The 27,465-nt window shown below is 35.0% G+C and overlaps 1 protein-coding gene across 15 annotated transcripts in view; it reads left to right on the top strand.

Annotated features, from left to right (window-relative positions):
- CACNA2D1 (calcium voltage-gated channel auxiliary subunit alpha2delta 1) overlaps nucleotides 1-27,465 on the top strand; it is a 520,495-nt gene that overhangs the window by 301,412 nt on the left and 191,618 nt on the right. For all 15 annotated transcript variants that reach the window (XM_027539817.1, XM_027539824.1, XM_027539819.1 and 12 more), the window contains exon 5: nucleotides 13,219-13,260. In XM_027539817.1, coding sequence (XP_027395618.1) covers nucleotides 13,219-13,260 — 42 coding nt within the window. The remainder of the gene's footprint in view (nucleotides 1-13,218; nucleotides 13,261-27,465) is intronic.

Genomic DNA, 27,465 nt, shown 5'->3' with positions numbered 1-27,465 from the left:
CATTTGTTTCTAAACTTGACTTTTTAAAATTTTAAGTGAATTGAAATGTTTTAAGAATCAGATGAGGGAGCAAATAAAATATTACAGTACATGATACTGATACGATACAAGCAAATATGCCGTGCTGGATATGTTTCTATCCAAATGTAATTATATCTTGCTTCTGTATTTCTGTTTCTCCTTAACTTTCAGCTGTCTGTTTAGACTGCCCTCTAGTGAAATAAACAGTAATGAAAGCAGTAATGAAGACAGTCTTTGAGCTGGTGAAACCTTATTTTCTGTACCCTTTGTCGTTTTCCTCTTTATGTCATCTGCATTATCTCAATAATTTGACTTGCTAGCAATAATCAGTGAGGGAGAGTTGAAGAAGCCCAGAGACCAATTTAAAGAAAAGTCTAGCTTTGTGAAGCTGATTTCCTTTTGCTAATGGGAAAAAATATCATTTCAGAAGCTCACTGGAAGGGAACATTGTTATTCAGAAATTGAGAGATTTTGCATTTGATATTTCCGTATTAAAGATGCTTGTTTGGTTTATTATATTTATTAAATATTCACAGGTTTAAAATATATAGCATATGATGTGAAATTAGTAAGGGAAAGAAGAATGTTCATTTGCTCCAGAGGAAAATATGGAAGCTTTAACATATATCTGGATTCCAATTCTGTGTTGCTTCTTACTAAGTAACTTTGAGAAATTGGCTTACCTTCCCAAACCTCCGTTTTCTCGTCTCCAAATTATAATAATATACATATCTTTAATATTTGAGATGAGCACTGCATGAGAGAGTATGTTTACATACTAAATTATCAGTAAAATGACATAATGTTATCATTATTATTGTCATAACCTGTTTTACAAAAGACAGGTCTATAAAGATTAACTGGGATTTATTCTTTGAATCATATTTTATACCTCCTTAAATTCAGTGCAAGTCTTTTCAGTGTTTATGTGAGCATGCATATATGTTTTATGTATTATGTTGTTCTTCTTCTGGAATTAGAAATGAGGGCTGATAATCTCAGATTCTTGGGTTTTCCTTTGTATACATACAAAACTCACACATTTCATAACAAAACATTTCACTTAAAGTTTTGTGCTGACAAATGTAAAAACAATCCTGAAAGAATGATATTGGATCATTGTCTGTTATTTTTCTATGCAAGTAATGTTAATACTTACTGTGGATGGAGGTTATGGGAACAGAGAGGGAGGAAGACAGAGAGTGGCTATTTAAAGAATTTTTTTGTGTTTTATCAGAAAACACCTTTGAAGATCTCCGCCCACTGTATTTTTTAGTGTCTGTCATGCTTTGGTGACAGGGAGAACCAAAAAGGATTGCTGGGAGCAGAATGGACAGTACTTAAGCATCACTTAAAATAGTTTTCAGGTTCTACCAAGATGTCAGAATTTTGTACTTTGATAACAGGAATGTCCTCTGTCTGAGAAAGTTATACTATTTGACCTAGGGTGGGAGGATCAAATAAACTATAGTTGGAATGTAAGTGTGTATGTACCTGGCCTGTCAGGTCATGGATATCAGTTTAGGTGATCTGTGCGATCGTAAATATGACAGCCTTCAAAATTTAACATACTGCTACTAAGTTACCAATGTAAACATTTTGATGATTCCTTAGTATATTTCAAAATGAGAATTAAATGAACAATATCAGGTAAATATATGTGTAAAATTGACAATACCATTGAAGCATACAGTACATTTGACTAAGCATTTATTCCAACTTTGCAAAGCAAATATCCCTTGGCCTTTATGGGTAGTTAAGTTTTCTAAAGACTGGAGCAGTTTGTAATTTTGATATCACTCCTTTGAGATCGTTGTTCCAAATTTCATTTCAAAGCTAATGTTTAATGATACAGCATCCTTCTCCCCTCCAAAATTTCCTGCAACAACATTTAATTTTTAAAGTGTTGGTAATAATATAAAATATACTTAAATTATATAATACTGTCTTATAAATTAGGGTTGCCAGGTTTAGCACATTTTAAAAAACCCAACATGCCCAGTTATATGGCATTGAAACATGTATACTGTCATGTATGAAACGAGTCACCAGTCCAGGTTCGATGCACGATACTGGATGCTTGGGGCTGGTGCACTGGGATGACCCAGAGGGGTGGTATGGGGAGGGAGAAGGGAGGAGGGTTCAGGATGGGGAACACATGTATACCTGTGGTGGATTCATTTTGATATTTGGCAAAACTAATACAATTTGTAAAGTTTAAAAATAAAATTTAAAAATAAAAAAGAATTTCAGATAAATAACATATATCTCTTATTATAAGTGTGGAACGTATTTTTACAAAAAACTATTGTCTGAAGTTCAAATTTAATTGATTGTCCTCTGTTTTATCTGGAAAATTGTATTTTAAATACTTGTATTAAGCTCTTAAATGAAAATTCTTAGCTCAAGCTTTCATCAACTTTCTATACTTATGTCTGTTTTTGCACAGTCTCTGAACGATTTCTAAATAACACTAGTTCAATCATATAACTAACTTTTATATCATTTATTTGGTGAATGGGAAGGATATTATGTATATTAGTATTTATCAGCTTGGTTAATAATTTTTAGCTTTGTTTTGTACTCTGTTGATATATAGTTTGACAAATTTACCTTTAAAATATGAAATATAGAGGATAATTTAACTTGACCTGCTTTCAGTTTACTTGCTTCTCTTCAGTGTTTCTAGAAGAGCTATTTTAAACAAATAATCCATGAGAGATGCCAAAATATGCAACAGATTGGAGGAAAAAACACAGCTTTCTACTTTTTTTAGGGAGGAAATAGTGTCTGTAAAGGTTAATTGGCTGCTAATATATTCTATTCTCACCTAGATATTAACTTTGAAATCTCTTTCTTCTTTAAATGTAAAATAGTTTTCATACTGAGTTTCTTATGTGCTAGGAGAGAAGTGATTCTGATCAAAAGATGAGTATCCTTTGTTCAGTAACACATCTGGAAGCATAGTTTAAAATGTAGACAACTCTGTAATTGGCTTGCTTTTTTGCAAGATTTCTGCTCTCCACTGAAGTGACATCAGCCTCTTGTGATTAAAATATCTTCAATTAGTCAAGTACTTAAGCTGGTCAATGTCTCTTTTCCCTCAGTTTCTTGTTTAAAAACTGTCTAAGTGTTATTATTGAAAAGAAAAGCTATGACAAACCTAGACAGTGTATTAAAAAGCAAAGACATCACTTTGTCAACAAAGGTCCATATAGTCAAAGCTGTGGTTTTTCCAATAGTCATGTATGGATGTTAGAGCTGGACCATAAAGAAGGCTGAGTGCTGAATAATTGATGTTTTTGATATGTGGTGCTGGAGAAGACTCTTAGGAGTCCCTTGGACAGCAAGATCAAACCAGTGATCAATCTCAAAGAACATTAACCCTGAACATTCATTGGAATTTCTAAAGCTCCAACATTTCATCTACCCGATGCAAACAGCCGACTCATTGGAAAAGACCCTGATGCTGGGAAAGATTGAAGGCAAAAGAAGAGGGCAGCAGAAGATAAGATGTTTGGATAGCATCACTGATTCAATGGACATGAACTTGGGAAAACTCTGGGAGATAGTGAGGGACAGGGAGGCCTGGTATGCTGCAGTTCCTCAGGTCTCAAAAAGTTGGACACGACTTAGTGACTGAACAACAGCAGCAACAAAAATCATTATTTATGTTTAACCAAGTTGAGTGCCATTTTTATTTTTAGGAAATACTTATTTCCGTTTCAACCTTCTCTTAGTCTGTTCTGTTTATATAATCACATCTCTAACACAAATACTTTTTGGTTATTTAAGTAATGGCATTGATTATAATTGTATAAAATAGTCCTAAAATAATTTGAATACTAGAAAGTTGTATATATAATCTATGCACATCTTAAAATTTCAAAGTTCTTTCAAATAAGTCAGAACTTAAATTTATCATTGCAGCCCTTTGAAGTTGGAGTTCTTTCCCTAGCTAATAAATGAGACGACAAAACAACTTTGGCTGTATCAATTTACTCGTTTGCTGCCACAGACTAAGAATTGAACAAAGGAATAGAATTCTAAAAGTGCTTTTTAGATGCTTTCGATTTGTGGTGCCGGAGAAAACTCTTGGGATCGCCTTGGACAGCAAGGAGATGAAACCAATCAATCTCAAGAACATCATATTTGAGGAACCGAGCACGGTCCACAGAATTCCTTTTCCCTGTCCGTTGTTTAAAAATTTTGCACAACAGATGAAATGCATTATACTCCTTAGGACTCTGTTGAGTCTTTTGGATTACTTGAGAATCTTTTGGATTGTGACTTTCATAAATTAACATTCTAACAATCATACATGTTTTAATTAGAGATGTTATATCTGAGTCACTGAACAGTTTGAATTTAAAAAGCTCTTTGAATTATGACTTAATTAAATGCAATTACTAAAACTAGGCTAATGAAGTATATGCTACTAGGAAGTTTTTTGTTGGTTTCCAAAGCAGTTATGTATTATTCAGATGGAATGGAGTGCTTCAAAATGTCAGAAATTATTTCATTTATTTCTTCTGCAGTAACCTTTCTTTTTTTTACTGTGAGCAAAATTATTTTCACAGAGAAGTAGCTCAAATTATTTAAGCTGTAATTTATCCCCTAGAAAAACACTGATTTCTACTCCAGTTTAAATAAAACTGAATGGCATTCCATTATATTAATGAAAGGTAGCAGCAATTGATCTAGAGCAGTTCCTTTCTACCGTAATGAAGAGAGTGCCAGAATAGTTGTGCTAGGAGGCAAGTGGTTGATTTAAGCTAGTTTGGGGATGCTTCTATCTCAAAACATCCATCCTCAGAAACAGGTACTGATTTTCAGAGATGAATGAATATACTTTGACTTGACGTTTCAAGACATAAAGAAAAATAACAGTATAGAATCTTCTTATGCTTTTACATGTTTCTACAGAAATATGTCAGAGACATTTCCAGTGTGGCGGGGACCGGGGTGGAGAGGAGGGGAAGTGGGGGAGAAATAGCTTTGTCTTTGTTTTAAAGAATTAAAAGACAATTGAGTTTTGTTGGCTATTCAAATGAGAGGAGAAGCAAATCTATCAAAGCCTCATTGAACAAAATAGATGGAAGACAGCTACTGGGTCTTGTGTAATCTAAAGAAAAATAGTTACTTAGTGGACACATCAAAATATATAGATGGGAGAAATCTAGAGACCATGGCTGTCCAGTGACTCATTTAAAATTGAAGAATGGAAGCCTCAGGAAGTCACAATGTCAGCTAGTCAGTATTTTAAAATCGTTTCTTGATTGAGCCATGTGCTCAGTAAGTATTTCTGATGGACTCGCTATGTGACTGTGGTAGATGTTGGTTTCCTGCCCGCAGCTCTTCAGAGCACACACACAGTTGTCTAGCTTCCTACTCTAAGCATATATAGATCTTTGCTTGAGGGCTTTCTATGGAGTCAGGAATTCACAGAATTCAACGCTTTGAACCAGTGATGACTGGTGTGGGTGAATACGAGCAATCTTCTCACTCTTCGGATACAACAATGTTGAGCCATGTTTAAGAGCATCCTAGCATCTATTATGCTTATTCTTATTGGGGTATGACCACAGGCCTATTGGTAATTGTCCACTGCTAACTACCTAGGCTTAAAGCATATGAATCATGGGTTAACTTTGATTGTATCTTTCTTTTCCTTTGTTCAGACTAGTTTCAGGGAATTTGGGGAGGTGGGTTTGGGCCCGTACACTGAGGGTATATAAGGTTTCTTCCTTCAGTACTACCTTTGGAAAAATTAACACATATTTACTCCTAGGACATCATATGCTGTTAAGATCAAGTGCTGTGAACTTTGGTCATGAGTCAAGAAAATCTATGAGTTGTGTAAATCAGTAGGGAGAAGTATAGAAACTGGAATATTTTGGTGGATTAAATTTTAATGTTTTAGTTGATGATATCCCAAGCTTCAATTGAATCATAGATTAAAGGAAATTAAAGCTAGGTCATCAGCATTTTAGATGTGTTTGTTCAGTTCTGGTCTGAATTTCCTGGGATATTTGGTAGATGAAAATAACATTTATCTTATTATATTCTACTTTGGCTTTTATCCTATAGTTTAAATAATGTATTTATTGATGCCCTTTGGAACACTACTAAAAAAGATTACAAGCAGATTCTTATTAAAATTTACCAGATGAAGAAATAAGTTGCTGTACTTAATGTTTAATAGGAATTGATTTCCTCAGAAGTTCAAAAACATGAAACTCTGGAATCACAGTCCACTTGGAATTAAACCTTGATTTCTTAGAAGAGTGAAAGTGGTCTCTATTTTAACTCATTGAGGCTTTTTAGAAGTTATATACTTTCTACTCTGATACAGTGTATGTGCCTATGTTTATGCAAGCATTTATGGATATGTGCATTTTGTTGTTATTTTTACTCCAGAATTTCTAATAGTTCTTTATAAGCTTGTGATAGTCATTTATCCATTGTCTGTCCATTCAGTAGCTCAGTTGTGTCCGATTCTTTTGACCCCATGGACAGCACATTTTCTTATAAATCTCTTCATTTATCAGATTAAAAATAACAGCTAGTAATACCATTCTGTTATATGGAATCTTTGAAGAAGGGACTTTACATGAGTTAAATCGACTCAAGCATAATATGTGATCTAAGAACATAAAGTTGTAAACATTTACTTTAATTCATAAGTAATTACCAGATAAAGCTAATAGATAAATTCTATGGATATTCCTGATTTTTGTGTTTCAATTTGTAAAACAATAGCTTATAATTTGTAGGGGGCCCATACAGGCACTCTGCTCAGCACTTGATGTCAGTTCTTTATTGTCTCTTATACATAATGTGAATCAATGTAGGTTTATCACATGATTTCAATCTAGTGATCTGGGAACAGATCTCTAAATGGACCTGTGCCCATGTTTTTCTTTTTTCTCTTCATAAACAACATTTTCATCATCCCAAACCCCACACAGATATAATGACATAAAATTTTTTTTTTTTTTTTTTTTAAGAACCACTGTCTTTAGTGCTTCAAGCTACTTTTAAGCTATCTTTGGAAACTTCACTTACATTCACACCACCTCCCAAACACACACAAAGACACACAAAATCATATACATTCTGTACCCCCCACTCACCAAAACATCTTCCTAAGTTGTTTTATTCACACACCAGGGCTGCTGGTTATCCCATCTCATGTACCATGGTTGATTTGGGCACAGTCAATAGTAGTGGTGTGTCTGGTTGTATGCATGCATGCGAAGTCACTTCAGTCATGATGGACTCTTTGTGACCCAATAGACTGTAGCCCACCAGGCCCTGGGATTCTCCAGGCAAGAATATTAGAGTGGGTTGCTAAGCCCTCCTCCAGGGATTCTTCCTGGCCCAGGGATCAAACCCATGTCTCTTATGTCTGCTTCACAGGCAGGCTGGTTCTGGTTACCAGGTCAAATTGTTACTACAATATGTTAATCAAAAAAATTTGAAATTTAAATGATTTGAACTAAACAGTGTGGTTCTTGTTTGGCAGGAATCATTAACACAACTGCTTTGTAACATAGAGTATCCTTTATGTTGAGCTTTCCTGGTAGCTCAGTGGTAAAGAATCTGCCTGCAATGCAGGAGATGCAGGAGGAATGGGTTCTGTCCCTGAATCTGGAAGATCCCCTGGAGGAGGAAATGGCAAACCATTTTAATATTCTTGCCTGAAGAATCCCATGGACAGAGAAGCCTGGTGGGCTACAGTCCATAGGGTCACAAAGAGACATAACTGAGTGAGCACAGCATGCGTGCATGCGCGCGCGCACGCATACACACACACACACACACACATCCTTAATGTTCATCCTACTGACTTCATATTTGGAAATAGAGATAAAATGAAAATGAGTTTTGTTTTTTTTTTTTTAAAGTGATTTAGCAGGCGATAGAGTTGCCCCCAAATTTTCATGCTGTGGATCATATGTAGAGTCAAGTGTATAACCCAGAAAATAAAATTAGTAACTTGGGCAGGAAGTTAACATCTATTTGAGTTTTAAATGTGTCATATATTTCAGATATTGGCTATAAAATCCTAATATTTGGTTCGAACACTTAAATCTTATCCTTGGCAACATCTTATTCCCAGATTGAAGCTTTGTGCTTATGGTTCAGGTTTTTAACATGAACTATTCATCAGAGGCTGCCTTTTATAGGCAAGTAGCATGCAAGGTACTGTCATTCACAGTATGTTTTTATGATGGAATGGTCTATCTTGTCCAGATTGAATTTTTGACTCCCAGTAGACTCCCAGATAAACTAAAGTCATTTATCTGTCAGCTTGCTAGGGGATGTTTTAAATTTCAGTAAACAGCGGTATTGTATTAGCATGAACCATTTGGGTAAATTTGTTTCAAGGAGATAATAAATAACTAAACTACTTGGTTAAAAATCAGAAACAATTTGTTCCTGTCATCTGGTGGTGCTTAAATTAGGAAAAATAACTCTCTAAAGGTGTAACTAATCCATGAATCTAGTTTGAGGCTCTTGCTGGCTTTATCTATCAGATTGCACATAATGCACTGAAATCCATGGATATCCCCCGTGTTTGGGTGTAAAATATCTTCTAAGATGATGTTATTTATAATTTGCATGAAAATGTTTAACTAGAAGGATAGCAGGGAAAGAAGATGATTCAATTCTATAATCTGTGCCAGCGATAATTAGTTTATATACTATAGTTTTGCAGTCTTAAATGATACTGATATAACTGTGTACCTTCTGGAAAAGGGACTGAAAGAATTTTGAGTGATAGGATAGGTAAACGATTTAGGAAGAAACATACATACACATGTGCAAACACGCATGCTTGAGTTGATCAACAGAGGAGGAATGTCTCAAATACCTGAAATTCTTAACTCTCACCTGTTTTAATATCTAGGAAGGTTTTGTGTTATATGGTGTTACCATCCATGTATGATAAGACATATTCTTCAGTTATAGCAGATTGAAGCAACTGGCCCAACTGCCTCCACATCTTGTCACATGTGAATCAGGAGAGCCAGAACTTAACTCTTAGGTCAGGGTTAATAGTCTTCATCTTCGTTTCCCCAGCATTTAGCACAGAGTGACGTCAGAAGAGTACTGTTGAATGAGTGGGGTGTGTGGCGTCATCTCTTGGTCATGAGACCTCAATATCTTCCTGTACAAAGTCTAGGTGAGATGGAGGCAGAAGCAAGGTAAAGGGAGAAGGAACTCAGCTGATTGATACTCTTGCCTCTCCTCCAATTTCCCCCCCACAGACCATTAACTATTAGCTGTTTTTAAACAATATCTTTCCCTAATTTTCTTTTAGCATAGAGTTCATTTTAACCAAAAATTTTCCCTATGTAAACATCAGGACATAGAAGTAGGCCTGATTCACTGTGAATTGTCCTTTATTCCTGGAAATTGTCCTTTAACCCAATCGTCTAAAGATTATTTCTGGATTATTCTGGTGATTCAGTGATTTATGTGATTTGATTTCAGATTGATTTAGTTTAATGTAGCTGCACACATCTGAAAAAAAATATATATATATATTTATATACACACACACCTATATATATAATAGCAGAGCTAATATATACCTCTATGAGGCAGAAGAGATGGCTCTAAATGAATGTGATGAGAAAGAATTAAGATTATCATTATTATTAAAATTATGGTTTTTTCTCATCTATATTCAAAATTATTATTGAATCAAGAACTCTGAAATTATGCAAACAAAAGCCACAGTAAAGCAAATCACTGCAATTTTCCACAAGAAATTATGATGAATTATGACCTAAAATGTGTTTTATATAGTTACACAATTGAAAGGTCGCATGGATATTTGCCATTTATTTTAGCATCATGCTGCCATGTAGGTGGACTAGGTTGACAGATTAAATACAGAGTTACAGTTTTCCCAAGTCCTGATGCCCTAGGGTGATTTATCTTTACTAATGTTGATCAATTTAGCTTTTCTGTTAGATAAAATAAGGGAATAAAGCAGTGTTTATGCTATCAATGCAGAGTCTGAGGTTTGAGAAAGGAAAGTGTACTTATAAAGATTAAAGAAAAGCTTCTGAGCCAAAAGCAATGTCACGTTTATTGAAGAGAAGAAATTTTGTTTTAATACAGTGGACATAATCAGTTGCACATTCCACTCAGGTCTGTGTTCTCTTATTGAAATGTGACAGCCTGTCTAAGCATATGTGTTTGATTAAGTACTTCCGAGATATGTTGTTGTCATATAAAAAAGACACACTTGTTTTTCTTTGCATTTATATTTTGACCAGCAATCTTGATTCCAGCTTGTGCTTCATCTAGTCCAGCATTTCTCATGATGTATTCTGCATATAAGTTAAATAAGCAGGGTGACAATATACAGCCTTGATGTACTGCTTTTCCTATTTTGAAAAGACCCTGATGCTGGGAAAGATTTAAGGTGGGAGGAGAAGGGGACGACAGAGGAAGAGATGGTTGGATGGCATCACTGACTCAATGGACATGGGTTTTAGTAAACTCTGGGCGTTGGTGATAGACAGGGAGGCCTGGCGTGCTGCAGTCCATGGGGTTGCAAAGAGTTGGACACGACTGGGTTGCTGAACTGAACTGAACTGATATTTTGACCATGTTAGACTTATAAGGAAAGAGCTCCTTAAATGTAGAAATATAAAATACCTAGTCACAAGAAGTACTGATGTTTAGCATGTAGTATTACTTTACGCATAATATGTGTTGTTTTCAGTTTGCTTAAAAATTTTTTTTAAAAAAGCCAGGTTTGGCATTATATGTCTTCTGATTTCCAGAAAATTGTCTGTAAATCCATACATAAAAGTTACATACAGTTAGCAATACACATTTTTAATAACAATTTTAGCAGCAATATACAGCTTTATAGGTTTTATGTAAAGTATAATACAGTAACAAAGGAAAAATACTGAAATTCTCAAAAAGATTTTTCTCTATTTTAATTTTTATTTCAACTTCAGTCACAGTCTATCTTAATAGAGTCAAATACTTAGCTTGAGTTAAAACTAGTGTTTCTTTATCACACCTTACCCTCTTCTAAAACTGTGTGATACTCTTCATTTTGTATCTATAAAGTAAATTCTCTTTGTTACTGTGACCACATGTCACACATAAGAAAAGATTTTAAGTAATCATTGTAGTCCATTAGCTCTGGTTCCAAGGACTAAGTGTAATCCTAGATAAATGAATTATTTTGTATAGTTATCTGAACATTTTATTTTACCTAAAAATAGAGGTGGGTATCTTTAACTTACTTTGTGTCTTTCTTGGCACAGATGTATTTACAAATAGGTATTGAATGAGTGTTGAAAGGATGCTACTGAACCAGGTGAAATTTAATGCTATTTTACCTTGTTTTCCACATGTTCCAATTTGGTAAATATAAGTATTCAGTTGGCAAACATAGTATCTAAAATGAAGTAAACATATTCAGTGTTTTAACATTTGATAGAATCCACAATCTAAATTGAAAATTGTCTCCTAAGTATAAATTACAAGGCTCCATGAGGGATCAATAAACTAGTAATTGGATTTGAGTCTCAGGAGAATTCCAAAGATTCTCTTGATTTATGTATGTGATGAGTTCTGATGTGTATTTTACCTTTGTTACAAACCTAATGCTATAAGTAGGAAATGTTCCAGGATATAGAAGTTTTATGTGTGTGAAAATTCTCTAGCTACTTATTCTTTTTGAAAAAACTAATATTAAATGGTAATTTTAAAAATGTTAATGATGCTAAATGAAATTAAAACTCCCAAGTTTCATTCAGTATTACAAATCATATATTCTTATATTTATTTATGTAGTATTTGGTTGGTTATTTGGTCTTCAGAGAGATCTGTATTTTATAAATCTTCATTATCATAGTATGTTTCTCAAATCAAAAAATAGGCAGAATCTGTGACCTGCCCAAATCAAAACAAAACAAGATCTCAATTTTTTCTTCTTTTGGAGATTATAATGTGCATTCATACACTGAAGCTATATGAATTCCTGCTGAAAAGAGACAGTTTTAACTTTATCATTTATTCTGAAATCATGACCTTAGAATAATTTTGATTATAAAAAATCTATTATATCTTTAAGAACTATTGATTTTCTTTAGAACATACTTTAAGAAGCACTAATTTAGTCTGTTTTCCCCAAGTAATTAAACAAAATTCTATCAATTGTGTTTTTGTTAGTCAACTTTTGGATTGTCCTTATTTGTAAATGTTTAAGAGACAGAGAAAAGTACACTTTTACATGATACTCAAAATACAAAAGACATACAGAAGATGAAGAATATGCATCTACAATCATTTCAGGAAAAGAAATAAAAAAGAAATCAGTATATATGTATTATTTTTAAATTGCATAGAACTAGCCTTGTAGATAGAAAGAACAAGAATGTAAAATTCCTTGATAGTTCTTTGATCCACTTTCCTTTCCATTTTTTCTCTGTAACACAATTTATATCCATAATTTATACTTAAGACATATTCAGCAACATTGATAGCTAGTAAAAATGTCCACACACATTCATTCTTGAAAAGTTAACACTCATTTGCTACTTTAGTAGACTATGAGACCATTAGAGTGTTGGATTATCTGATATTTTTGCTGTCTAAATTCACAGACAATCTTGATTCCTTATCTGAGTCTGCTGAAGAAATTCTTGCCAATATCATGCAGTTACACTTTTCTTCAAAGAATAATTTCAACACTTGATATATATTTTTTAAACGTCATGGTTTTAGCCAAATTTTAACAAGCCAGTTATTCACTTGTCTAGAATTATCCTATCTATCATTTCATGATTTAGGTGAAAGAAAGAGCCAGAGAGAGAGAGAGAGAGAGAGAGAGAGAGAGAGAGTGTGTGTATAAATTATTGTGTTAAGGATTTTTCAATTTTTTTCTTGACAAATTGACCTCAGATTTGCACTGAGATATTTTGCCCCATTACAAGATGTGGTTTTCTAATGTCACTGATATAGTGTTTTAATATGTTCTTGTAGAAAATATTGGCTAATATTTATGCATCTTTGTGGAATATATCATAAAAGGAATACTATGTGAGCCTTATTATTTCATATGTGAATAAAATATACTTAATGTTTGCTCCAATATGTTTTTAAGTTTTTAGTCAATCAATAAAACATTCCTTTTTCCTTTTTTTATAGAGCAATGAAGTTGTGTACTACAATGCAAAGGATGATCTTGATGTGAGTATTAAAAGTTTTACATTACATTACAGGCTAAACTTAACTAGACTAGGGTGAATGGCTTTCTAAACAATCTGACCATGAAGTATATTTAGTTGGATTCATGTTCCCATCCAGCTTTAAAATTGTAGTTGCTTATAAGCATTAACACCTATGTACATTCAAACTGTTTTTCTTTCATCTTAGGTGTGCTACAGTTAATTCTGTGATCCAAAAATTTCATTGTAGTCTTACGTATTCTTGAAATCCTGCTAAATTCATCAGGTTTTCTGGAGATGGGCCATTTCATGTAAAATTTTTAAGAATTTGTAAACAATTGTAAGATAATATATTTTAAAATTCATTATAACTTTGTTGGGGTAGTTTAAAGTACTTTAGATATGTTAATAGTATTGCTCTTTTAAACCCTTAGATGGTGAATGAAAAATGAACTGTGTTTTATGATTGGTATGTTGGTTTAGCTATTACAGAGAGACTGAAATATGCTAAACTGAAAATGCTAAAGCAAAACAAAAGATTATTCCTCTCTAATGGCACTTTCTGTGTGCAAGGCCTGATAGAACAACTCTCTATAATCCAGGCCCTGCAAATCTTTCTCTCATGATTTTTCCTTTCCTCAAAATGGCTTTTCCATTTTACGGTCCAAAATGGATGCTGCAAAACCCACAATGATATTTGCATTCTGTCATCAGAAAGGACTCAGATGGCACTGAAGGTCATATTCCGGAAATTACAGAAGACACATCTGTCTGTACCTGTTGTCTACTACTTAATTACTAGTGTTACCTGGTTGCCAGAAGATGTGCAGTGTAATTCCCCGTCCTCCTCCCACCTCCCCATAAGCATGTAGACAAATAAAATATAAGGTTCCGTTACCAAAGAGAGAATAGAGAGAATACTAGTTGGGAGTTAATTAGTAGTTTCTATACTTAACTTCAATTTGCTCTTCCTGGCATATTGAAGTTAGTGCCCACATCTACCCGTCAATTGAGTGACTTCTATCAGTTCAGTTCAGTAGCTCAGTCATGTCTGACTCTTTAAGACCCCATGAATCACAGCACTTCAGGCCTCCCTGTCCATCACCAGCTCCCGGAGTTTACCCAAACTCACGTCCATCGAGTCTGTGATGCCACCCAGCCATCTCATCCTCTGTCGTCCCCTTCTCCTCCTGCCCCCAATCCCTCCCAGCATCAGGGTCTTTTCCAGTGAGTCAACTCTTCGGATGAGGTGGCCAAAGTATTGGAATTTCAGCTTCAGCATCAGTCCTTCCAAAGAACACCCAGGACTGATCTCCTTTAGGATGGACTGGTTGGATCTCCTTGCTCTTGAGGAGGATCTCTTCTCTCAAGAGTGTTCTCCAACACCACAGTAAACTTATATTAATATAGTCAAATTCTTCAACTTGGAATGGAGCAAAAAATTCTCATTTATAGTACAATGATTATAACATTTTGTGCTATGTTTAGTATTATTTAGTTCTTAATGCATATGTTTTGATCACTGTGACCAAAATGTTCTCTGCAATAGAAATATATAGTCCTTATTTTTTTAATTAATTTATTTTTTATTGAAGGATAATTGCTTTACAGAATTTTGCTGTTTTCTATCAGACCTCAACATGAATCAGCCATAGGTATACATATATCCCCTCCCTTTTGAACCTCCCTCCAATCTCCTTCCCCATCCCACCCCTCTAGGTTGATACACAGCCCCTGTTTGAGTTTCCTGAGCCATATAACAAATTTCCATAGGTTATCTATTTTATACATGGTAATTAAGTTTCCATGTTACTCTTTCCATACATCACCCTCTCCTCCCCTTTCCCCATGTCCATAAGTCTGTTCACTGTGGCTGTTTCTCCATTGTTGCCTTGTAAATAAATTCTTCAGTACCATTTTTCTAGATTCTGTATATATGCATTAGAATATGGTATTTATCTTTCTCTTTCTGACTCACTTTACTCTGTATAATAGGTTCTAAGTTCATCCACCTCATTAGAACTGACTCAAATGCGTTCCTCTTTAAGGCTGAGTAATATTCCATTGTGTGTATGTACCACAACTTCTTTATCCATTCATCTGTCGATGGACATTCTAGGTTGCTTCTATGTTCTAGCTATTGTAAACAGTGCTGCAGTGAACAGCGGGATACATGTTTCTCTTTCAATTTTGGCTTCCTCAGTGTATATGTGTAGGAGTGGGATTGCTGGGTCTGTGGTGGTTTTATGCCTAGTTTTTTAAGAAAATGAAAGACAGTTAAGAAGTGTTAGTAAACACTGAACTTGGATATTCACTTTAGGACTTTTAGTGGTTATACATTTTTTTCTTAAGATTATTGCTTATCAGATGAAGTTGGACTTATATAGATGATGAAATTAATTCACCCTCACCAAACATTTTGCAATATATGGTTGGATTTAGTTGGTTCTTATCCTCCAACTTTATATGTGTAATGATATTTTTATTTATCAAATGTTTGTACAATCATAATGGCATTTTGTTTTAATTTGAATTGGCTTACCCCTCACTGTTATTTATTTCACTTTTCTATGTACCAATTTAGGGCTTCCCTGGTAGCTCAGTCAGTTAACAATCTGCTTGCAGTGCAGGAGACCCAGGTTTCATCTTAGGGTTGGGAAGATCCCCTGGAGAAGGAAATGGCAACCCACTCTACGTCCTTGCCTAGAAAAGCCCACAGACAGAGGAACCTGGCAGGCTGCAGTCCATGGGGTCATAGAGAGTCGGGTATGGCTGAGAAACTAACATATACCAATTTAGTTTCATGTTTTTATTGCTCAAATTCCACAAAGCCATACTCATTATGAAAAATTGGCAACTGGAGATTATATGATGTGAATTTATAATCTCATACATCAATATCTAATAGCTAATGAACACAGGAACTAATTGGAATGCTAAATATTGAAATGGTGTTATCAATTAATAAATTTGTCCTCATATGTTTGAATGGGGTATAAATATCTGAGATCTAAATACGTTTTCTATTTTCTGAAATAGTTATATATTTAACCTATGAGTGGATTTTGAAACCAAGGGGCTGAAATCTTGCCAGTAATGTGAAGCTATAGAAAACAGGCCAGATTTAACTGTAGACATATTTTGATATGCTGTTGCCTTTGGATGCCATACATTCTCCAGCTTGCCTCAATTCCACTCTCCTTGTTGTTTATTCTCTGTCTATATCACACATCTACACACATAAAAAATAAAGTAGAATTGCCTTAACATAATACAGGGATAGAATCCTCAGCACACCAACATTTAAGGAAAGGTCTTGAAGGCAGGGTATGGTGTGTAGAATAAAAGTAGATAGAAATGAGGAAAAAGTAGCTTTCATAATAGAAGTAAATCATATGTAAAAGCCCATAACTTAAGTTTATGTTGAGTTAAAGACTAATTGTTCCTATTTTTCTTCCATGTTTGTTTTATTTGTCCATCACCAATTAAGATTTAAATATAAAGAATGACATATTCAAGTGTAACCTATTGGTTTTGTTCATTATAATGATGATACATGGCCTCACTTAAAGGTAAAGCAAGCATTTAAAGCTGATCAGTTATCTCTTTGGAGTGTAACTTTCTATTAGCTACATCTGAATTAGTTTGTGGAGAGCTGTCACGTTGTAAGCTTTTCAAGGACTTTGATATAAGACAGTTCCTCAGGGGCATTTTATAATCTCCAGGCTACTCTAGATCAATGCTATTTATATTCACCTTCTGGGTATAAAAATAAAAACTTAGTGACAGCCAGATTTAGCTAAAGTGGTGACTGAAATAAGGGTAAAAGTAATGTCCCTTAGGATTGTGTAATATTATATAAAAACTATGACTATAGTCATTCACACAGATTTTTGCTTTGGAACTTCAAAATGTAAGTATTACTGGGCTAAATTATTTGGTTATGTGGTTAGCCACAATTCTCCTGGTAGACATAAGTTACATAAGGTATATAGCCGTGCTAGAAATGTAAGATAATAATTTCTGTCCCTTGTGCTAGTTATATTAGCATATTCTCTCCTCTAATTACCTGATTATAATATCCTACAGTTTTTGTGCTAAGTATTCTTTAAAAACTAATTCAAATACTACCTACTCTTGAAGCCTGCCTTGGTTTTTCTAGATAGCAAATGGTATTTCCTTCTTCTGAGTTCCCTAAATAACTTGCTACACATTTTTGGTTTTAATGGTCTAATACCATACACTATAGTATTTTTAAGTATTTTTATATAGGGATAATCTTTATTAAATTTTTGTGTCTTGAGATAAGGGTCTTACTCATTTTCTCTCTTTAATGATTTAGAGTAATTGTTGGCATGATGCTATTAAATTGGATAGTTGATTATGTGCTTCAGTTCCCCAGTTGCTTACATAGCATTCATGAAGATTGTTTACTTTTTAGGTGGTGCTGTATTTGCAAAGTAAATAGGAAACCCTTTGCAAGCATGGTAGAAAAAAAAAAGTTTGTTTTGCTTCAAGGTTGGGTGGAAACAAGATTAAGAGAGGATTGGCAAGACTGGCTTTGACTATGGACTGTCTTTGAATTAATTTTTTTTTAATATAGACATTTGAAGATGGGATCAGAGTGGACCTTGTTCCTTCCTGTACTCTCATGTGTTCCTTCTTCCTGTTAGCCTCTGGTTCAGTCATGAGGACTAAGACAAGACAGACAGTCTGCTTTGCCCTATGTCTAAAACTGATTCAAGTTGAGAATAAGTATTAGAGTTAGAATATTTGTAGGCAGTTACTACAAGTAATATAAGATCAGAAATTTTGGTTCTAAGACTGAAGAGATCTGATAGGCTAAGTTTTTATGAATCTTTATGAAATGTGAAATCAAGCCTATTAGTCCATTGAACTAAATTTTGTCTAATTTTGCATTTAATAAAAGTAAATTGCTGAATTTCATTTTCAAAGAGAATACAGCATTAATGTGCATAGAATGTTTTAATGTAAGATTAATTTTTAACTTTTTATCAGGAAAAGTGTTTTAAATATAAAAAAGAAAGAATAGTAAACCGAGTCTCCATAGTTGCTGTATCTAGTATTTGTGTAAATATTTTAAGATAAAATAGAGATATATTTCACTCCTAAATTCTTCCATATGAAACTATTTTCCCCAATTAATAACAATACATACATGTATAATTACTATCAGTAATTATACCTGTAATTACTATCAGTAATTATTATCAGTACATTGTTATATGGAGGAAATAGAGTATGATACTTAAGAGATTTTATTCCAGAGTTCCACTGCAAGCATTTGAACCCCAGATGTGCCGTTTTCTAGCCTGGTGATTTGGCAGTCACCTAACCTCTCTGTTTTTCCCTCTTGGCTTGAAAAATAAAGGTAACAGTGATCCCTACCTCATACAGTCACTGTGAAAATTAACATTCCCTGTCTTACAGTAGGCAGTCTAGAAATATTAGTGAGTGTAATTTTTAAAATGAGTAATTATATTTTTACAATACATTTAATATTGATTTGAAGTGATTTTAGTTCCACATGGGGAAACATTTATGCATGTGGGTGTGTTAACAATAATTAAAGAGTACTAATTTGAGTTATTTTATTGTTAAGAATATCCTTATATTTGTGTGAAAAACTTAAGAAAATGCTTAACAAAATAAAAATTGAAATAGAATCCTCTAAAACACATTTAGAAATGCATGTGACTGCAATGCAGAAATTTGTTGTAAAGTCCTTGTGAGTGGTATATATCCCAATTAGAAAAGATAATTAAATGTCTAAATAAAATGGAAAATAGCTAACAATGCAACAATTAGTTATGAAATTCCACATTCAGGTTCTCCTTAGTTTTGATGGGTGGAGATACCACTATGCCAATGAGGAACTGCCCTCTCCTTAGTTTTGAAGTTTATTTAGGTTCTTAGAGACATCTGTCCCAGTAAATCCTTAACTTTGCTAAAGGTTTAGCGAAGTAGATTCTGCAGAAGGTTTGAGTTGTGCTAGCATGCAGCACTGTTTTCTTAATTCCCAAAGCAAGCAAAGAGAAAGCAGATCATTGCAAACCCTTATTAACCTAATTCGAAGATCTATGTTTTGGACTGAAATCCAAATGAAATAAATTCAACCCAGAATTCCCATGTCAATAAATTAGGTTGATTTATTTGCTACATTTTATTTTATTGATTACATTAAAAATGTGACCTATCTGGGACATTTGGCTAGTCTGCTGAATTCCCTTGCATATTTATGTTGCTATTTATTTTCTTACTGGCCTTGTCTAACATTAAAATTAATCCCAACCTAATGTCCTTTCTAAATGTCTTTTTAAAAGGCCAATCATTCATTTTATTTTACGGAAATATCAGTCTGCTTCTAGAATGAATCAAAAGCGGTATGTGTCAAACAATGATGAAATATGTTCTAATTATTAAAGAAGGAATCAAAGTCTAGGGGTCTCTCTCTCTCTCTCTTTTTTTAAAATTATCTGATAGTATGTGGCCTTTATTTGAGGCTCTGCTAATGATTATTGTTGAATCCTCATAGGAGATAGTATAGAGATAGAATATTAATTGCTTTAGTAAAATAAATGGTATAATCAGAGTTGCCTTTTTTCTGTGTGAATCCAAAACAAATGGTTTGAATATTTTCAATGCTGTTTGTTTGGATTAGATTATAATAATAGTTATAATTGTATTATATAATATATATAAAATAATAGGCACTCAAACATGTGTTAGCTAAATGGACTTCCCAAGTGGTGCTAGTGGTAAAGAATCCGCCTGCCAGTGCAAGACGCATAAGAAACTGAGTTTCATCCCTGGGTTGGGAAGATCCCCTGGGGGAAGGCATGGCACCTCTCTCTAGTATTCTTGTCTGGACAATCCCATGGACAGAACAGCCTGGTGGTCTACAGTCCATAGGGTTGCAAAGAGTGGGCATGACTGAAGTGACAACATGCATGCACATACTTACTCTAAACTAGGAAATAAATGCTTTGTACGTAATGTTATCATTCACACTCATCTTTTGTGGCACATACTATTATTTAAATAATTTTCAGAAAAACCAAGTAAAATTTAGTGAGCTGAAGTGACTTGTCCCCTATCACATATGTGTATTTGGAAGAGCAGAGAATTGAATGAAGTGCAGTCAGAGTGATGGACAGCAGGAGCCACGTGTCACTGTGCTGTGCTGCCCTGCATATGCCATGGGCATCCGCGGTGCACAGGAAGGACCCTGTGATGGAGCTGTTATAAATCAAGATTTTCAATTAAAATTTTTGAAGATGGTTTTGATTTAAAATTTTAATTTATTATACCTATCCATCATTCTTTCCATATTTAATTTTGATGTATATGGCTTGTATTTATCCAGCCAGCTTCATCCTTGACTGTTACTAACAGTGACTTGCAAGTAGGCAAAATAAAATCTGTGATTAAAAAAGATGGTTAGACTTTAAATCAGAAATCTTCACTGATCTGATCCATCATTCCCAGTGGTATTTTCCATGAACACCTTAAAATGAATGCATGCACCTTTGTGTGAAATATAGCCTTATTAGAATTCCTGGGAGGGGGAACTGTTAAGACTGATAATAAGGAAGATTATTTCAGATTCTGTTTCTTGTAGGAATAGTGCCGTGTGTTTTTGGTGCCTTCTTCCAAAAATTGAGTCTGGTTTAATATTTTTGTAATGCTTTGTACACTTGTGTATGTGCTGGTTTTGCAAGGATAGTTAAAACATTGGTCCTAAGCTGCTTTGGAGTGGTGGCATGCATAATTCTCTTTCAGATTCCACATGTCATATTCTTCCTTTACAGAAGGTAGTGTATGGTGTATTTACTTAGAACTCACTGAATTAAGTTTGGAAAATTTGGTGGTATTATGTAGGCATTATCTATTCACCCTACCTACAACACTGGGTAAATAATTATGGGGACCGGATTGCTTTGAATGATATCTTCAACCTTTTCTTGCTTGCATATACATATCAGTTTAAAAAGATCACCTATTTACTTATAAATTATATGTAAACACACACACACAAACACACCTGAAATGATATGCTGAGAAACCTCCCAAGCGATTTCCAAATTTTTAAGATAACTGAAGTTTTATGAAGTGTTGGTTTAAGTGGCATTTCACAATAAGAATTGCCAGAAAAAAGCAAAAAGTTTTATCTAGATACTTACTTGCTAAATGCCTTTGATTATGATGACTTTGTATTACCACTGGAAATACCTCAGCAGGCCATATGAACACAGGGATTTGTTACCAATATAGTACTAAGAAATCTAAACCCATATTTATAATAATCTTCTTGATAATGTTAGCTTTTTTGACTAGTTTACTGGTTGAATTAATTGAATCACTTTTCTATCTGGTAAGAAGAGCTAGTGCTGGCAATGGAAGCATCATCTCTGTCATTCCCTTTTTGTTCAGTGCAACTTCCATTACTAGAATTTCAACTTCAGTCATTATTAATTACAGCTGGTAGCACATATGGAGTAGGTTGTAGCTAAGAAAATAGTAAGTAAATTTACACATCAGTTCAATTCAGTCACTCAGTCATGTCCGACTCGTTGCTACCCCACGGACTGCAGCACGCCAGGCCTCCCTGTCCATGACCAACTCCCGGAGCTTACTCAAACTCATGTCCATTGATTTGATGATGCTATCCAACCATCTCATCCTCTGTCGTCCCCTTTTCCTCCTGCCTTCAATCTTTCCCAGCATCAGGGTCTTTTCAAATGAGTCAGTTCTTTGCATCAGGTGGCCAAAGTATTGGAGTTTCAGCTTCAACATAGTGCTTCAATGAATATTCAGGACTGATCTCCTTTAGGATGGACTGGTTGGATCTCCTTGCCGTCCAAGGGACTCTCAAGAGTCTTCTCCAATGCCACAGTTCAAAAGCATCATTTCTTCGGTGCTCAGCTTTCTTTGTAGTCCAACTCTCACATCCATAAATGACTACTGGGAAAACCATATCCTTGACTGCTGCTGCTGTTGCTAAGTCACTTCAGTCGTGTCCGACTCTGTGTGACCCCATAGACGGCAGCCCACCAGGCTCCCCTGTCCCTGGGATTCTCCAGGCAAGAAAACTGGAGTGGGTTGTCATTTCCTTCTCCAATGCATGAAAGTGGAAAGCAAAAGTGAAGTCGCTCTGTCGTGTCCAAGTCTTTGAGACCCCATGGACTGTAGCCTACCAGGCTCCTCCATCCAGGCGATTTTCCAGGCAAGAGTACTGGAGTGGGTTGCCATTGCCTTCTCCTATAGCCTTGACTAGATGGACCTTTGTTGGCAAAGTAATATCTCTGCTTTTAATTATGCTGTCTAGGTTAGTCATAACTTTTCTTCCAAGGAGTAAGCATCTTTTAATTTCATGGCTACAGTCACCATCTGCAGTGATTTTAACCCCCCAAAATAAAATCTGTCACCTTTTCTACTGTTTCCCAATCTATTTGCCATGAAGTGATGAGACCAGATGCCATGATCTTCGTTTTCTGAACGTTGAGCTTTAAGCCAACTTTTTCACTCTCCACTTTCATCAAGAGGCTCTTTAGTTCTTCTTTGCTTTCTGCCATAAAGGTGATATCATCTGTATATCTGAGGTTATTGATATTTCTCCCAGCATCTTAATTCCAGCTTGTGCTTCATCCTGCCCAGTGTTTCTCATGATGTACTCTGCATATAAGTTAAACAAGCAGGGTGACAATATACAGCCTTGACGTACTCCTTTTCCTATTTGGAACCAGTCTGTTGTTCCATGTCCAGTATTAACTGTTGCTTCCTGACCTTCATACAGATTTCTCAAGAGGCAGATCATGTGGTCTGGTATTCCCATCTCTTGAAGAATTTTCCACAGTTTGTTGTGATGTGATTAACACATAAAGTGTGCACTGAAAGTGACTTTGTAGGAAGTAAGCTCTCCTTTCTCCTGTTGTACCTGGAGGGTGAGTGATGACTTGAGACCAACTCACATACATTTAGTAAGGCCAGAGTAGATGGAGTGCTAATGCCACTCCATTTAGTAAATATTAATAACATTTAATTTTTCTTATTTACTCAAAATGGGTGTAACTGTAAGTTCAAATGTTTTTTTCCACCCTTCCTATGAATTCTTTTGGGGACCATGGACACATGGTATATTAAGTTTTATTTTAAGTTCTTCACAGAGAAAAAGTCTTGGTTGTCACTTGAGAGAAGTAATTGAAGTAATTCTACTTGTGAAATTGAAGTGAAAAGCCCAGCTAATATTCTAAGCTATGTTCACCTACACAATGTCTCTTTGACTGATTGATATCTATACTATGTTGTGAATGCATTATCATAAAATAAAATGAAAATTCTCAGGGCCAAGGGGTTTGGAAACCAAGAGACTCCTTTGGTAAATGCTTATTTATACCCACCTTCCATCATTTACATGTTTTTGTAGTTACATGACATTTAGGAAAAGAAAGGTTGGAAACAATTCACTTTAAGTTAAAGTTCATAGATTTCAGAATTATAATTTTCAGAGCCAGAAGTAGCCTTACAAATCTTATTTTCCCCTGTTTCTTTAAAAAGAGAAACAAACAAAAAAGCACCAACAAAAAACCCTGAGGAGCCATAGCAAGAACACAAAGAATTGGAATGAGAATGAGAAGCTGAATTCCTGACTTAGGTGCTGTCTGTAAATTTACTGGGCTGCTTCCAGTGTTTGTTCTTTCTTCAGATGGAAGTAGAAAAATCATGAATTTGGGGAGTAAGAAATATAGATTCAAGTTGATTTATTCACTGAACAAATAGTATAAATAGGGCAAGCAGATACAGTTCTAAACAATTTGCCAGGTGCTAGGGCCACAACTGAACAATGTCAATGAGTTCTCTTGCCCTCGTGGTGACTATATTTTAGTGTAGTGAGACAGCAAACATGGGACAGATAAAATGGCTGGTAACATTCTTAAGAGGTGCTTGCTCCTTGGAAGAAAATCTGTGACCAACCTAGACAGCATATTAAAAAGCAGACACACTGCCAATAAAAGTCCACCATCCAGTCAAAGCTATGGTTTCTCCAGTAGTCATGTATGGATGTGAGAGTTGGACTATAAACAAAGCTAAGCGTCAAAGAATTGATGCTTTTGAGCTGTGGTGTTGGAGAAGACTCTTGAGAGTCCCTTGGACTGCAAGGAGATCCAACCAGTCCATCCTAAAGGAGATCAGTCCTGAATATTCATTGGAAGGACTGATGCTGAAGCTGAAACTCCAATACTTTGGCCACCTGATGCGGAGAGCTGACTCATTTGAAAAGACCCTGATGCTGGAAAAGATTGAAGGCAGGAAGAGAAGGGGATGACAGAGGGTGAGATGGTTGGATGGCATCATTGAATCAAAGGACTTGAGTTTGAGTAAGCTCTGGGAGTTGGTGATGGACAGGGAAGCCTGGCGTGCTGAAGTCCATGAGGTCGGAAAGAGTTGGACATGACTGAGCGACTGAACCAAACTGAACTGAACATTCTTACACATCCATGAGTCCTTAAACACCATTTCGAATATTAATTTGTTGATGACAAATTTCTGATTTTAATTCAGAGAATTCTGATCATTGAATGAGCTTTGTTGCAAATTTGATTTTTAAAAGATATCTGAAAATAAAATGTGGTAAAATTATTGCTTCTAAAGTCAAATTTGGTACAATCTATGTAGGACAGAATGGAAATAGAGGCAACTGCACCAAAGCAGTTATGTAACCACTCTTTATCCTTTTTTTGACATTTTATACACAGCTGTTAATTTATTCTCTTTATCTTGAAAGGGTTGTCCTGCCATCTATCCATCTATCCAAATTCTGTCCATGTTAAGACATAGCCTGAGGTTATATCTTAGGATATGATTTAAATTTTGCATTAATGAATCTTTGACAAAACTTAATGTGAAATTCCATAAAGTCAGTCACATCTGCATTGCTCTTAAGGTGATAAATGTGATGTAATATTTCCATGATTCTATGGGCAGTAATTTAGATGGGAAAATCTCCAAGAGAGTATTTTTCAGCTGAGATCCGAAGAATAATCTGATACTATTAAAAAAGACCAGGAAACAGCATACCAGGCAATGGGAACAACAAGCACAAGGACCTTAAACCAGGAGGAGCATGAAGTGTGTGAGGAACAGGAAAACAGGCCAGGGCAGCAAGAACACGATGATCAAGGAGGACAGGGCAGGGGACGTGGATAAAGAGTCAGGCCAGAAGTAGGTCGTTTGGAGTCTGTGAGCCATTGAGAGGTTTTCATTTCTTTATAAATATGGTAGGGTTTTGGTTTCCTGGAGTCTGGGCTCTGTGTACATTAGTTGTAAGGTGTTAGTCTTGGCCTCAGATGTCAAGGATAACATCTGGTCTACCCTACCAATTTTTTTTAAACTTATTTTGCCCTGAAAGTATTTTTTTTTTTTAAGTATGTTTGTCTGTCATAATCTTCACAATATAAAAATTTGCTTTTAATTTTTTAAGAAATAGGTGGGCCTCATTTAAATCTTTCATAATGCAATGCATATATACCACTATGTGCTTTCCAATGGGAGTGCTATATTGAACTTTCAGACTATTTGAAATCACACAGTGCTTTTCATATGTAAGAAACCATTTCACAGTCCCTTAGTAGAGAAAATACGCTCTCTGTCACTCCCTAAAATTTAGGTTACATATTTATATATAGAATAGATATGTATATGTTTTAGAGTATTACATTCCTTTGTAATGCTAATAATTTGCAAATTTATACTGCTCACGGAGTTTACATCAGCTTCCAGCTCTTTTCATAACACTTTCCTGTACCATGGTTATGATGGCTTTCATGCTCACTGTGGGCTAGGTCCTGGATGGGTGAGTCACGAGCATTCATCCAGCGTGCAAACTATCAATAAAAATTCATCAGTTTCATTTTGAGAATATCCTCAGATCCTGTATTCCTACTTAATGTTATCGGCTTCCCTAGCGGCTCAGATGGTAAAGAATCCACCTGCATTGTGGGAGACCTGGGCTTGATCCTTAGATTGGGAAGATCCCCTGGAGGAGGGCTTGGCAACCCACTCCAGTATTCTTGCCAGGAGAATTCCCTTGGACAGAGGAGCCTAATGGGCTACAGTCCTGGGGTCATAAAGAGTCGGACATGACTGAGCGACTAAGCACAAAACGTTATCATTGTAATTTTCATCAGCAACCTCAGTATCAGATCAGATCAGTCGCACAGTCATGTCTGACTCTTTGCGACCCCATGAATCGCAGCACACCAGGCCTCCCTGTCCATCACCAACTCCCGGAGTTCACCCAGACTCACGTCCATCGAGTCAGTGATGCCATCCAGCCATCTCATCCTCTTTATATTTTATTTGAAAATGCCTATTTTTGCTTTTAAATTTTAATATGCAAGTTACTACAGTGATCACTATCCCTTTTTGACAGTTGAGTTCAATGTTATGTTTCATATTTGTATTTTCTTTGAATCATTTCATCATATTTATAAAAGGTATGTATTTTTTGCTTTAATATCCCCTATGTGTTTTTAAACTTTTCCCCTGTGTTATTGTACAGTTTCAGTTGTTTACTGTTTTCCCTGCCACCAAAGTCAGGTTATTCCAGACTGTTTCTTCTTTTTATTTTATTTATCATAATTGTAGTAGAAGAACACATGGAGACTTAACAGTGCATCTAATTTTAAGAAATAGAATTATTCATTCAAGTTTCTTCTGACCACTAATGTTATTGTATCTTTTATATTAACTGTGAAACATTCTTTTCTTAATATATTGAGTAAATTGCCTCTGAGGAATCCATTTTATACTTTTTCCATAGAGTAAATCTAAGGAGTTAAAAATTTTAACTACTTGACGACCTGGAGAAATCTTCTGAATTTAGAAGAAAACTTTTATTTGTTCATCAGACATGATTAGCTGAACTCATCTTTTTTTTTCTGGGGATAATATGCTATTCATTTCTTTATAATTTTTTTTGTTTTGTTTTCTTGTTGTTGGGATTCAATAGAGCATATGTACAAATATTATATCAAAATCCTTAGTATCATTTTAGTGTCATATATTCAGTGTCATCCAGTTCATATTTCCAGTTCAGTTCTATTCATTTACTCAGTGCATCTTTGACTCATAGCGTCCTCAAGGAGAAAAACAGCAGCTTAAACCAATTAACTCAGGAGACTGGACGGTGTTCATATTGCATCAT

This window comes from Bos indicus x Bos taurus, chromosome 4, assembly GCF_003369695.1.
Source record: "Bos indicus x Bos taurus breed Angus x Brahman F1 hybrid chromosome 4, Bos_hybrid_MaternalHap_v2.0, whole genome shotgun sequence".
In the NCBI taxonomy this organism is placed as follows: domain Eukaryota; kingdom Metazoa; phylum Chordata; class Mammalia; order Artiodactyla; family Bovidae; genus Bos; species Bos indicus x Bos taurus.
Note: the sequence above shows the minus strand (reverse complement) of the source record. Positions and strands in the feature narration are given on the sequence as shown.